This window comes from Microtus oregoni, unplaced genomic scaffold (assembly GCF_018167655.1).
Source record: "Microtus oregoni isolate MIOR12 unplaced genomic scaffold, Mior012 000139F_ref0000186, whole genome shotgun sequence".
Taxonomy (NCBI): Eukaryota; Metazoa; Chordata; class Mammalia; order Rodentia; family Cricetidae; genus Microtus; species Microtus oregoni.
Genome location: NW_024544789.1, coordinates 207,076 through 222,107, shown reverse-complemented (window position 1 = coordinate 222,107; position 15,032 = coordinate 207,076). Strand labels below are relative to the sequence as shown.

The 15,032-nt window shown below is 48.9% G+C and overlaps 1 protein-coding gene across 1 annotated transcript in view; it reads left to right on the top strand.

The window, feature by feature from the left end:
* Rasgrf1 (Ras protein specific guanine nucleotide releasing factor 1) overlaps positions 1-15,032 on the top strand; it is a 108,681-nt gene that overhangs the window by 43,885 nt on the left and 49,764 nt on the right. The window contains exons 6-9 of the mRNA XM_041646654.1: positions 7,441-7,520; positions 9,940-10,133; positions 10,560-10,669; positions 13,755-13,873. Of these exons, the coding sequence (XP_041502588.1) occupies positions 7,441-7,520; positions 9,940-10,133; positions 10,560-10,669; positions 13,755-13,873 (503 nt within the window). The remainder of the gene's footprint in view (positions 1-7,440; positions 7,521-9,939; positions 10,134-10,559; positions 10,670-13,754; positions 13,874-15,032) is intronic.

The window sequence follows — 15,032 nt, the reverse complement described above, 5'->3', positions numbered from 1 at the left end:
GTAAAAACAAACAAACAAACAAACAAACAAACAAAACCCAGATGTGGTTGCGCCTATACCTAACACGCCAGCACGGAGGAGGCAAAGGCAGGAGGATTCAGAGTTCGAGGCCAGTCTGGACTGCATAGTGGGCTTCAGGTCATTCTTAACTGAGTCATTCAAGATGGGGTGCATCATGTTTGGCCCCGATGCCACAATTGCTGACCTCTGACACAGGCTGGGCTGTGATCAATACCCACTGGAATTGGGGGGTCAGGAGCTCAATCCCTGTCTTCACTACTGCTGGGACTGGATGTGGAGTGACCAACTTCTGGTCTGGCACCTGCCCGTGTGGTGGCTGAGCTCTGCCCACAGCTCGCAGCTTTCCACCTTCAAAGGAGCTTTAGGGGAGCGGGATTGTGTGTGCTCCTTAGGGAGTCATAATAAGCTTAGCAGTTCAAAAGAATCAATCATTTTTACTTAAACTGACAGAACTGACTAAAATCAATCATTTTTTACCTAAACTGAAAGAGCTGAACAAAGTGGAAAGATTTCCAATTAATCGTATAAAAATTTGATTTAAAAAAAAAAAGCATACTTGGGTCTAGAGAGGTGGTGATTAGGAGCGCTTCCTGCTCTTGCAGAAGATCCACATTGAATTCCCAACATCCACATGATGGCTCACAACCACCCATAAATCCAGTCTCAGAGATCCAATGTCCTCTTCTGATTCCATGGGCACAAGGCATGCATGTGGTGTACAGACATATATGCTAGCAACACATTCATACACATAAAATAAAATAAAAATGAATTTTAAAGTATACTTGCATGTATATAGTACTCCACTCTCTCCCCCTCACATTCCCTCCTCTCTCCCACTCTCCTTCTCCCAACCGAAAAATGTCAGTGCATACCAAGAGAGCAGCCTATGCAAAAACTGATGCAAGAAAACCTTGAGTGCAGTAGACAGAGATAAAGGCAGAGCGGCAGAAGCAAAATGAGAAAGAGGGAAGGATCCATAAGACAGACGGGGGATGGGAGTGGGGCAGGCCAAACTAAGGCCACTCCAGGTAATCAGTGTAGATGTTCAAGATTGCTGTGTTCAGAGAGAGGGGGAGCTGGGCACAGGAGGGGAAGCAGAGGACCAGTGAGGAATTCATTAGCAATCAGCTTGGCAGAGATGATACAGAGGCAGGTGCTATTGAGAGCGGAGCATGGGTTCTACAACACATCGGGTTAAGTGGAAGGCCTGAGAGGCTGGCCAGCAGGAGCTGCTGTTCAGTGAAAAGAGAAGCCGATCATGGGGGAGTCGCTGTGTTGGCTAAGTCAGAGGTCACAATTGATAGGAACATGTAGTGAGTCTAGAGTCCAGGTAGTTTTTAATCAGATAGGTAGTTTTTCCATTGTCTACAGAACAACTTAAAAATGTAAGAAAACGATCCTGCTTCTAATAGGACCAATGGCGTGACTAAGTAAAAATAAGCAGAGGACACAAATGATGAGGACACAAAGAAGGACTCAGAAAACACATGAGTGGGGTTTGGGGAGATGGCTGCGCTGCTGGTCAGGTCTGGGTTCCATCCCCAGAGCCATGTGGAATCACCGAAGGTGGTAGTGTGTTCCTGTAATCTCAGCCTTGTGAGAACTCTGAAGGTGGTACTGTGAGCCTGTCATCTCAGCCTTGAGGTGGCAGAGATGGTAGATCCCTGGGGCTTGATGGCCATCCAGCCTAGCTTACTTGGTGAACTTCAGGCCAGTGAGAGACCCTGTCTCAACTTAAAGTTGACAGTGTTCATGAGGAATGCACTGAAGCTTGACCTCTGGTCTCCAGATGCATACACGCCTGCAAACGCATGTGCATACACAGAGAGAGAGGGAGGGAGGGAGAGAGGAAGGGAAGGAGAGAGGAGGGAGGGAAGGAGAGAGGGAGGGAGGGAAGGAGAGAGGGAGGGAGGGAGGAATGGGCACCAGTGTCCAGATTAGAAAGATTCCAGAATAAAGAGATTCCATATCACAAATGTCCTTTCACCAAAAATATTCTCTAAATTTAAAATAATTCTACTCAAAGTATAACCTAACAAAATGATTTTAAAGTTTCCGTGAACAATGAAAGACACACCCTACCTGCAATTGAAATACGTCATAAAGAGGATGAGAAGATGGCTGGGTAGGCAAATCAGTTGCTATACAAGCATGAGAACTGAAATTCAGATACCCAGCATCCACACAAATGTGGGGCAGGTGCAGTGGTCCACCTGTAGTCACCAGCTAGCTAGACAAGCAGAACAAGTTTCAGGTTCAGTGAGAGACCCTGCCACAATAAATACAGTGGCAAGCAACTGAGGACCACATCTTACATCAGCTTGTCTTCACACCCATGCAAGCATGCATACACACTTGCACACACCACATACACAGAAAGGTGGGTGGGGTGGGGTGGATAGGTAGATAGATTGGTGGATGGATGGATGGATGGATGGATGGATGGATGGATGGATGGATTGATGGATGGATGGACTGATGGATAAAAGCAAGCTCTGTTTACCTATTTTCCCATAAAATAAACTGCAAGTGAATACGGATGCAGTGTAGGAGTTGGGAAAGGCTTGGTGTCCAAGGTCGAGGCAGAAAGAAAATACAGAACCTTCTGTAGTCAAATGAGAAGCCACATCACCACCAGAGATAAGTCTGAAGTGAATGATGGGGCTCACACGTGTCAGAGCTGTGTTTGAGAGAATTGTTTCAACTTCCTGAGAGAAAATAGTGAATGAGCATCACAGTTCCCAGAATAGAGACATGTGACAAATTGGGAAATGTTCTACTGATGTGCTAATCATGTGTGCGCCTATGTGTGACTGTGGGTTCATACGTGTGCAGTCAGAGGAAAATGCTGGGTGTCTGCCTGTCCTCCCCTTCCACCATGTCTGAGTCAGGGTCTCAGTTGTTTACTACCATGGATACCTGTCTCTACCTCCCATCTACCCACAAGTGTACTGGGTAAAGGCGTATGCTCCCCACAGGGGTGCTGGGTTAAAGCGTAAGCTACCATAGCCTGCTTATTTAGGTTCTAAGAATCCAAACTCTAGTCACCATGATAATTCAGAAAACACCTTATCTTCCGAACTGTCTCCGCAGGCCAGCAGGCCAGCAGTGAATTTTTTTTAAAACACATCAAGTCAAGATGAAACCATTGCTATTTTTTTTCCTTACAGGGTGAAAAACAATGGTGATTTCTGGCTTGTAAGGTTATCATGAAGTTTTCAGAGTCCCTAATTGTAGGGGGGAGGCTTCATTTTCTGCAGCAGGTTCCTTCCGCTGTGCTGAGCAGAAGTGTCTTTTCACAATGCAAGGCTTGTGACCACCCTTCACAGAGCATATCCATCAAACAACACAGGCTCAGTTTGTGTCTCTCATGTTTTGGTAATTCCTAGGGTAATTTCAAACCTTATTATGTTATGATGGCCCACGATCAGTGACCTTTGATGTTATGGCTTAACTGTTTGAGGTGCCACAAACCTTAAGGTGATGCTTTTGATATAATGAATGCCACGTATGTTCTGGCTGCTCCACCATCTGGCCATTGCTCTCTCTTTCTCTGGCCTCCCCGTCCCTGGAGATAAAACACTGAAATTGGAACAATAACTCTACAGTGGCCCCTTAGTGTGAGAGCAAAGCACAGTGTAAGGATACTATTTTGAATCAAAAGCAAAAACATCACTCAGCCAGAAAAGCATGCTGAGAGCTGAATGGCCTGAGAGCCAAGCTTCTTGCAACAGATAAACAGGTTGTGAAGGCAAAGGAGAGGCCTGGAGGGGAATTAAAAGAGCTACTCCAGGCCTGGAAAGATGGCTCAGTGCTTAAGTACTCCTCCAGTTCTTGTAAAGGACCCAAGTTTAATCCCCAGCACCCGCCTACGGTGGCTCACAACTACCTGTAACTTTTACAGCTTCAGGGAATCCTATGCCTCTGGCCTCCTCAGGTGCCTGCACTGATGGGCACATACCCGCACCCAGACACTTAATTTAAAATAATAAAAATAAATCTTTTTATAAGAAAGAAGGTGCTGGTCCAGTAAACACACAAATGCTAAGAAAGCTAGCAGCCCTCTAATTGTCAGGGAGCCATTTTCTGAGTGGTCCAGAGGGAAGCCCAACTAAGCAATGGTGTTGCCTGAGGCCATGACCTAACCCAGACTGATGCTGCAACCCTTAACTCTGGCAAAGTTGAAAGGTGAGGAAGTTGCAGAAGCTTGCAGTGGCTCATGGGATATATGCAGAGCGAGGACACGCATCGGGTGATGGGGAAAATGGAGTAAGTCATCCAGAAGATGGACCAGAGATAACCCTCAAAGACAGCTGCACCCCACACCCAATCCTCCATGTGGACCAGAGAGCCCAACAAAACAGGCGACCCCATGGAAGACTGTCACAGCTACAGAGAAGTTGGTTCCTGGCTTCAGAGCTTCAGAGAATGGGCTGTCTCATTAAGGGTTTAGACCTCTTAAGGGCTTAGATGTGAAGTCTAAGCCAGGGTCATTTAGAGTTCTGAATTGCCAAGAGCCTGAAACTCCTTCACCTGTGCTCTGTCGATGGAGCCAGGCACATCTATATATAACATGGGAGTCCATTGTTGAGACCTAATGCTAAGGAAAAACAAAGATTCCTTCCAAAACAGTGCCAGTGATTGACAGTGCGCCTGGTCACTACAGAGCTATGATGGAGACATACAAAGAGAATGTTTACCTCATGCTGCTAAGATGACAGTCTGCTCTGCAGCCGGTGCCTTGAGGAGGAATATCAACTCTCAGATTTGATTATCTGAATCATAGATTTTCATAAGGCTGACACAGATAGGGATTCTGCTGGAGAATCTGGTCAATGTTAATTCAAGAGCTTCTAGAAAACACATATGATTGTAGATAGCGAGAAGAGCATCCAAGATATGGGATTATCATTGCTACTTCAGACCTGGAAGTTTGTTGCTGTTATGAACTGTAATGTCAATATCCATAATGTAAATATTCCAAAGATCTTAGGCGATCCTTGGGTCTAGGGTCACCTAAGATATGGGACAAGATTTTGATGTTAACAGGAGCTTGGGAGGAGATGGTTCCAACTCTCACGGGTAACTTGGAATCGCCCAAGACTCCCACAGAGGGAATGTCGCCACTGGTGTGGTGGACACAGCAAAGAACCAGACTGAAGGGTTGCAATCTTCGGATATAAGCAAAGAAGATGAAGTCTTCACCATAGCAGCTCTTACTCCTGGAGACCCTGAGATCCTCTCAACCTGGGAGGTTACAACTCCTTTCTTTGATGTGGAATGGCCCTTTCCCAGGGATCGCCTAAGATCATTTGGAATATTTACATTATGGATATTGACATTATGATTCATAACAACAGCAAACTTACAGGTCCGAAGTAGCAATGAAAATAATTTTATGAGAATCACTGTTCTAACGGGGCAAAGAATTGAGAATGCCACAAAAACCTGGCTGGTGGCAGCAGCAAGGTCTAAGGTTCTAAGTTTGGAAGGAGTTCTCCTGGCCATAAAATATGAAACTGAGAACTCTTGTCTTGAAGAGGAGGGGTCAGTGGATCTTGGAAACTTCCCTGTTGTCTTATCTTAAGAAGTGACCACAGCCACTCTTCAACCTTCAGCCACCTCGTTAGCCGTGGTCAGTGTTGCTGCAAGACTCTCTGCCAACAAGATTGGCTTGCTGGGGGTTCAGGCAACATCTTTCAGCAAGGAAATAATTCTCAGTTAGGGTATATGGATTTTTAAGGCATCATACTTAGGCTGGAAAGATGACTCCACAGGTAAGAATATTTGCTACATAAGCGTGAGGACCTGAGTTCAAATCCCCAGCACTCAGATAAAAAGCTGATATGGCTGCACATGCCTTTAACCCCAGTGCCATAGGGAGCAGAATCAAAAGGATGGCTGGGTCTTGCTGGGTGCCAGCCAAGCCCCAGGCTCGGTGAGAGACCCTGTGTCAAAAGAACAAGGCAGAGAGTGATGGAGCAGGACATTCTCCTATGGCCTTCACACACGTGCACATGGGCTCATGCTCTGGCATACACAGGTGGGCATATACCAAATGCACACCATACATACACACACAGACATCACATTGCTGCACATTTAACAAACACTGAGGGTGGTAAAATGTTTCGTGACTTGATTAATTAGCTTGTTTGTTTGGTTGTGTGGAGTTGGATCATCCCTTGCAATGTCTTCATGCTGGTTTTACCATCCTTTTAGTGATGCTCCTGGTCTGTTGCTGCACTGACCCATGCAGTGTTGTATCTAAGGAGCTTTCTTTCCTCACTGGTACCTGCCCAGGTGTCTAGAGCGTGTCTTCTGGATGTCTGAGGTGGCTTCCCTGTGACTGATGGCTGCATGCTCAGCGCCATCCAACAGGATGCAAACACAAAGCTCCTCAAGAACCTTAAAGGTTCCCTGCCATCCATTACAGACCAATTTTCTTTCTTTCTTTTTTTTCCTGTGCATTCTTATGCACCCCAGGCTGGTCTCTTGGTATCCAAGGGTCTTTCCATGCTGAAAATCAAAATTCTTAACCTGGTTTGAGAGTCAACTAGATATCAGATGGAAGCCAGTCTCCCCCAGGTCACTAAGGAGGCTTTCAGACGGCAGATGAGTCAGTAACCATGCGATTCTCACTCAGAAAGGTTTTCTCTGCAGCCCCCTTTTCCCAGTTTTGCTGGCTTTCGTTTTTGTAGGATTGGCTTTCCTCCTCCAAGCCCTGTGGCCTACCCCAGCGTTGCCAGCTTAGCTCTTTGGCATGGACTATTAAGTTCTCTTGTCTTTCCCTTTTTCTCTCTTCTCCTTCTCTTCTCTTCCCTATCCCTCGGCTCACCGGGTCTCTTTTTCTCCTTCCACCTTCCCACCCTCCCTGTAAGTAAATGTAGTGTCTCTACCCTCCAGAGGACTTTTCAGATCTTCTCAGGGTCTTTGTCCTTGGGCCCTGCTCTACATACACCATCTACAGCTCCCTGCTCTCTCCACCTCTTCCCCTGCTCAGGTAGTGTGGATACAAGACCCCCTCAGATCAAAAATTGATATGGGGGGGGGGGAGACCACATCTGAGTAGAAAGCAGAGCCTAGGAAATGGCCCAAAGAAAGATACTGATATTCCAGAAAGGAGGAAAGACAGAACCTGTGCTTTCTGTGACTCAAGTGAAGTAGTGAGGTAGTCTCCCTCTGCCTCTGGAACCCTAAATGTAGTGAGCCCCACCCCCAAGGTCTCCTCTGCCTTTCCGTAAGCTGACATCCTCTGTGCAGAGGGGATTGTGTGGGGGTTGATGCCCCATCACTAGGTGACTAGAAGTTCCTACTGAGGGCCCCATGTTTGGTGTGGCACTAATGTGTTCAGCAGGGTCTTCGCCAGAGAGGTGGGAAACCCAAGCAGGAGTTCATTGGTTCTTTTTCTTTCAGTGAGACCATCATGTTCCTACATCAGATCTTCTACCAAGGCCTGAAGGCCCGCATCTCCAGCTGGCCCACCCTGGTGCTGGGTGAGTAGCCACCCCCTAAGACCCCATCCTCAGCTCAGGAGACAACTCTGTACCTCTAGATCATCAAGGTGGGGCACCCTGTAGACCCCAGAGTCCCTGAGAGGAGAAAGACGGTCGCCACGTGCTCTTAGGAGAAAATGAGGTTTTTCTCTTTGCCTATCCACTTTCCCTTTCAAAAGACAACATGCCCACCCAAGTACATGCACACTCAGAAACGTCTCAAACTCCGGAAAAGTGGGAAACATTTAGAAGGTCACTGTCATTCTGTACCCCAAAGAAAACCACCCCAAATACTACTGTCTGCGTTCCCTTCCACATTTCCCTACACAGAGGTCCTGAGCATCTGAGAGTTTTATTTTCCTGTCTTTATACAGCCAAAAAACTTAGTGAGCGAGCTAAACAGTTTGAAGCCTGTCGATAGCAGACATGTCATTTGTTTGCTTACACAAGATTATTACATTACACTGGAAACTTTGGTTTGGATGGTTTTTGTTTTTTTTTCTTTATTGTTTTGAGACAGGGTCTCTATTGTATCCCTAGTTGCCCTAAACAATGCTGTTACATTTTAAATTAACTTTGTAGGTGAAGTTTTTATTTTTCATGCCCAGTTTTCTCATTCTGCATTTTTGGTGGCCGTATAATGTTCCAGTGTCCCCAACTATACATACCATGATCCACTAGTTCTTCTATTGGTTCTAAATTGTTACAAACTTTTGGGGCATTTCCATGGGATAGGTTTCGAGAAGTTGAATTACTAGAACAAAGGCCCTGGCTTCATCTCCACAGCCTCGAAAGCTCTACTGCCGGGTCCCAGGAACGAGACACAGCTGCACCCTTACATTGTACCACACCTGGGTCAGGCTGGCCTTCTTTGTCTCTTTCTCACATTCTCACTTTAGTAAGGAAAGGTGGCCACCAGTGTTCCCTTCACTACAGGGGGAGACCCACTGTCGGGTCAGACTTAGCTCTCCAAGTCCCCTCCACCCTTCGGATGTTTTTCATGTGAAAAAGCCTGCTCTGTCACACTGGGGAAATAGCTCAGTCAGTAAAGCACTTGCCTCAGAGCAATGATGGCCTGAGCAGTCCCCAGAAGCTACATAAAAAGCTGGATCCAGAGGCCTGGAGGATGGCACTTACTGCTCATGCAGAGGACTCAGATCTGGTTCTCAGCCATCCATATGGAGGCTAACAACTGTCTGTAACTCCAGTTCCAGAGGAAAGCTTCTGGCCACCACCGGTACTGCATGCACATGGTATATTTACATATAGGCAAAATAAGAATGAAAAATGACGACATGGCTGTTCCTAGGTATGGTTGGGGAGAAGGTTTTTATCATGGAAGAAAGGAGAAAACAGACAAAGATATATGGAAGGGCCCAGACTGAACCAGCCAGCCGACTGAACCGAGCCATAAGAGGAGAGAGAGGAGGGGAGCATGAGGAAGGAAGAGAAGAGAGGAGAGAGGAGGAGGCCAAGAAAGGAAGCAGGAGCCAAGAGACCCAAGAAAGCACATAGCCAAAATGGCTAAGTTCCATAGGGAAGAGAAGCTGAGGGGAGGGCAGCTCAGGGGCTGGAGACTTTAGGCTGGGCCTGGGAGTGAGCAGTGCTGGGAAGCGCAAGGACCCTGCAGCAAGTAACTGCCTTGCTGGGAGAATCTGGCAGCTGGTGTCTGTCATGGTTGCTAAAAGGCACCTCAGTTAGCCACCTAAAAAAACACATATATAAAATAAAGAATAATAAACTTTTTAACAGCTGGACTGATGGCATGCTCATATATCCCCACTCAGTGCTGGGTGGGCAGAGACCGGTTGATCCCTGGAGCTTCCTGGCTAACCTAGCCTAATGAGCCAGCCCCGGGTAACAGTAAGAGACCGTATCTCAGAAAGCAAAGTCAATGAGTCCTAAGGAGTGACACCAAAGGTTGAGCTCTGGCTTCCACATACAAACACACAGAGGTGCACCACATGTGTTCATACACATGTGTATACACATAGAGACACACACACACGAATGCACACACACGCACGCACACACACACACACACCCTGCCTCTTACAGAGACACTTGGGTTGAAGCAGGGGCTGGGCACACTCCACATGGACACATCATGAGATAAGGTGTAATCTACACCAGACTGTTTTCTTCAGTTGGAGCAGGCCCCCTGGGAGCCACAGCCCCTAGGGTATGGGACTCTATACTGACTCTCTAAGCCCCTTCAGTCACAAGACAGCTCACATCTCTGAACCCACTTCTGCTCATGGATAAGGTTGGTAGATCAGTGTAATCCCCAAAGAGGGGTCTCTCTGGAGTGGGGATTTGAACCCAGCTCACAGCCTCTCTGGGTAGGCCAATAGGCCAAAGGCCTGGGGACATCTGGCCCCAGGGTCCCTCTGGCCTGCTGACCCCACCTGCCCTGCAGCCGACCTGTTCGACATCCTGCTGCCCATGCTCAACATCTACCAGGAGTTCGTCCGCAACCACCAGTACAGCCTCCAGATCCTAGCGCACTGCAAGCAGAACCGGGACTTTGACAAGCTTCTCAAGCAATACGAGGCCAAGCCAGACTGCGAAGAGCGCACGCTGGAGACCTTCCTCACCTACCCTATGTTCCAGGTGGCTGCCATGATCTTCAAGGGAGCAGGCTAGGGCGGGGGCACTGAGGGCTCAGCTGGCAGGACACAGTCCCCAACAACCCTGGCATGTGGAGAACAAGCTGACCACCCATGTACTTGTCCACTCCAGCAGTGGGGAAGGTGAGGGGGTCCCCGGAGACAGAACCGTGGGGGTCCCTATCTTCCTGGATATCCAGGCATGTCAGAAATGCAGCCAGCTTTCCTCCTTGGCCCACTGGGTTCAAAGGACCATTCTTGTCTCTCTTTCTTGCCTCTGTCCCTCTCCCTCATTACCCCACCTTTCTTGTCCGCCATGGCTATCTCTCCCTCTTTGCCTTGGCCTTCCTCGGCTCTCTGTTCCTTTCTGTCTTTCCACCCATTCGTCACCTCTCTGGTTCTGTCCCTCCATGTCCCCTGCCACTCACAGATCCCCAGATACATCTTGACACTCCACGAGCTGCTGGCCCACACACCTCATGAGCACGTGGAGCGCAACAGCCTGGACTATGCCAAATCCAAACTAGAGGAACTTTCCAGGTGAGTACCTAGCCACAGGGTAGAGGGTGGGCAGGGCAGGGCTGCGAATTTCCTCAGGAGGGGATCTGAAGGAAGGCATAACCTGCCTCTCTTCAAAGAAAGGCTGGCAGCTGCGGAGATGGCTCCGAAGTTAAGAGCACTAACTGCTCTTACAGTTCAGTTCCCAACAACCATATGGTGGCAGGCAGTCAAAACACTGTACATAATAAATAAATAAAATTTTAAAAAGAAAACAAGGTTGGAGATATAGCTTAGTGGACAGAGTGCTTGCCCAGCATGCATGAAGCTTTGTGATCAGTGTCCAGTACTAAATAAAACCAGGCTTGTTAACCTGTTAACTCCAACACTTTCTAAATGGAGGCAGGAGGACCAGAAGTCAAAATTTTAAGGCTACCCTGGAATCCATGACCCCCCTGTCGCAAAACTTGTGATGATAAGAGCTCCCCAAGGATGGGGTTCCAGGTGGCTAGCCTTCATGTGCCCAGGACACTTTAGTCCTCTAGTCCAGACTCCTCATCTGGCTCTCCTTCTGTCCTATAGACCGGGGGCAGGGGTCTTCCTCTGCAAGAGCTGCCAGAGAAGGGGGAGCCCTTTCATACCCTGCAAAGTTCTGAGGAGGTGGGAAGTAATCTAGGTCAGAACTGGAGCCCAAAGGCAGAGCTAGTAGGACTTCTCGATGGACTGGGTGGGAGAATGGGAAAAATTCCAGATCTGTGGGGTCTTAACCAAGATGGGGTATGTTAGATGGTCCAGACCTTCCCTGGGGATCATGTGGACCATTAAATACAACAAGTGGAAGAGACCAGAAAGAAGGGCTCTAAAGTCTAGAATTAAGAGCCATCATCAGCTCAGTGACATCCCCAGTGCTATGAGATTGCCACAGGAGTGACTTCAAACAAGAAGACACCAAAGCTTAGGATTGAGCCTGGGTGGAGGTCACAACATGAGATGGGCCCTGTGGTCTAACACAGGGGACTAAGGATGAGGGGTGGGGAGGCTCAGCTTCCTGAAGCCAGCAAAAGCTAGCCAGGCAGGTCTTAGCTCCAAGCTAGGCAGTGGGACAGGCTAGGGATAGGCAGGGGACATGCTGCCTAGCCTGATCTTCTGAGCCCCAGCTGAGTTACTGAGGCATGAGGGAGGACCAGAGTAGACACCGAATCCAGGTGTGACTGCAGAGGTGCAGAGCCAGAGGCAGAGAGAGTTCTCTCTGTATCTTTCATGTTCAAGAACCAAATCCTACATGTTCCTCGCTCCCCAGGAGGAAAAAAAAAAAAAAAAGCCTAGAATGCACTCCGAGGTTCTGCATCATTGAGAGATGCAGGTCCTGGAGCAAATAGGGCTGCAAATGGCGTGAGAGGCCAAGGTCATTGGCCTAAGACCTAGGTATGCATCCTACCCTTCTTCGTTCCACCTACCTCCTGAACCTTCACCTGAGCCCAGCCCTAACGGCACATTGGAGCGTTCTCTCACCCTCCCCGCCTGATGGCGTTGTCCTGGCAGGACAGAAACCTTCAGATAGCCAAGCTCTGCCCAGTCTGGGCTAGGAAATACACCCCCTTTTCCTGCCAACACCAGCGATTAACCACAACCCCAGCCACACTCTCTCTAAGGACCAGGCCTTTGCTGTTTTATCCTCAACCATTGTAACACCACTGATAACACAGGCCATCAGTTCCAGTCCCTCGAGGCTTCTCAGAGAGCCGTCTAGCTATGTGTGCACATGCAACTCCAACTCCATCTGTAGCAGAACTTGTCCTGACCAGTTATTGGGCTATTCTTGTCAAATCTGCCTGCCCCTGTGGCGTTGCCCCTTGGGGCCCTTCAGAGTCAAGCATTCCCCAGCAAAGCTTCACCCTAGCCGTGAGAAACCTTCTCTCTGCCACTGGCCACTTCTCAAACAGGAACTGGGCATCTAAGACATGCATTTCTGAGAGGAAAAGGGGGAAGCTGAGACTACTAGAGACTAGAGGCCGTCTGGATGTCCTGGAGAGTTTGAGCTAAAATGGTAGTCCTCCACCAGGAAGAAAACAAACTGGAATGCTGGTGGCCACCTCTTCCCCAGCATCCTGCACACAGGGAGCTGAGTATCAGCCGGCGCGAGGCTTGAGTGGTTTGCTCATCTTGTGGCCCACCCAAGCAGAGTCCGCTTCCCTGAGGGTAAACCATACATGGTCACCAGTCCTCTTGGTGACACTGACGGTAGAATTTTAGGAATCAGCAGAAAGGCATAAGATGTGATCTTCTTGAAGTGGGTGGGGTATTTTTCCAGAGCTCCCCCTTTCCCAAAACTATTCATTAGAAGCCTGGAAACCCACCAGGGCAAAATTGCCAAAGAACACCCTTCCTTCCTCCCCCCTCCTCCCCCTCCCCCGCCGGCAATATTTTTTTCAAAGTAATTAAATGGCGCCATCTCCTGGAGACTATGGAAGTTGCAGAAGACAGGAAGGAACAAATTCTTTTCCTCCAAGAAGGCAGAAAGTTAGAAGGTGGAAGCCAGCCTTTCCCTCAGCCAACAGAACTGGCAGGAGCTCCCAAATCTCAGGCCATTCTAAGGCTCTTGCAACATTAAAAGCGCATCCATACAGAGATATGGGAGAAAGATCTAGGGCGTAGCTTAGTGGTAGAACACTTGGCTAGCATCCTCAAGACCCTGAGTTCAAATTCCAGGGAGGGGGGAGAAGGGCAGCCTGAGGAAAAGAATACAGAGGCAATGGACTTTGCCTGATCTATGGATGAGAATCATGTAAAATGAGACATGAATAACAAACAAGGGTGTCCTGGGCTCACACCTCATCCTGGGCTGGACCTGCTATCTACCCTACAATGTTCAACACTGAGATAGGAAGACTGGCCTGCTTCCTAGCTGCCAATTTCCATGTCAGTTCTTCTCAAATAAGCACCTGGCTCCTTGGGCTGCCAGGGTATTAAGCCAGATGGAGCCTGGGAAGTGTCCTGCATACAGCTGGCACTCAATAGCTACACATCGCCTTCACCTTCCGAACTGCAGGTCCCACCCCAAAGCGAGAGCACAGCATTCCCCTCCCTGGTAGCGGGAGAGCATGCCTCTTATTTTCTGTCTCCCCAGGATCATGCACGATGAAGTCAGCGAGACAGAGAACATCCGGAAGAACCTGGCTATCGAGCGCATGATCATCGAGGGCTGTGAGATCCTCCTTGATACCAGCCAGACCTTCGTGCGGCAAGGTAGGGTGCCTGCTCTGCACGCCCACCGCGGGGTCCCTGGAAGCACTTGGGAGCATCCCCAGAGGGCTGGCTTTCAGCTGTGACTGTGAAGTGTTCTAGTTTGCTGGGAGTGCAGTAGCTCTACATGGGGGCAGACTCTATCTACACACACACACACACACACACACACACACACACACACTTACACATGATTGCTTTCCACAGTTTCCCTCATGACGAATATGAGTCTCCTGCCTAGATTAGCCTCTGGCTTTTGGTTGTAAGCACTGACCTGTTCCTTGGGGGAGAAAGTGGAAGACAGGATGAGGACAGATAGTGACTGGCCCTGGATATGGCAAGTGTTGGGAGGCAGTGGGAGGGAGGCTGCACTCAGCGGTTCTCACTGAAGTGAGTCTTCTCCCCTCTGGCTCCTGCTTCCCTTGAGAGTGGGTCTGGAAGGTGTGGCCCTGTTGAGCTTCTGGTGGCTCAGAGATGTCAAAGCTGTGATGCATTTGAAGGTCACCTCCTGCAGCTCTCGTGTTCTATGGGAAACTCAGCACTGTTTGTGTGCCTCAGATGGATGTCTGCCCCGGGATAGACGTCCAGCGTCCCCTATACCCAGCTCTGGAATCTCTAACTAGTAAATAACCTTGTGAGAGGTTTACACTGGCCTGTACCTCAGAATTTGGCCTCAGAATGAGGGAAGGGTCTGATATCCATTGCGTTTCAAGGACGGTGCCTGCATGTGGTCCCCAAGGACCCACCTGTGACACTTGGAGCCCAGAGTCAGCTTTGTCTCTGTCTCCCTGAGCTGCACTAGATATGTCCTTTGCCAGAAGCGTTCTCATGTAGCTTCTTCCTGCCTTTTTGAAGAAAACCCTGGAAGGAAGCCCCTCCTGGGGTGGGCAGTCCCCCCACAGACCCGGAAGCTGCTCCATCAACCAAGAGAAGCTCTTACTCCTCCATCCTGGAGCAGGACCTGGAGCCCCTCCCAGCCCTTCCCACTTTTTAGCCACATAGCCATTTCTGACATCTTCCCTGTGCACACCAAGTCTCCACAGGGCTCTAAGGTCCCCCAGGATGAAGCCAGCCTCACCTGCAGGAGAAGACCTGTCACTAATGGGCAGCCAAGATGCAGTAGACACAGAACCGGATAAGGGAGTCAAAGAAGGAGGCTTTC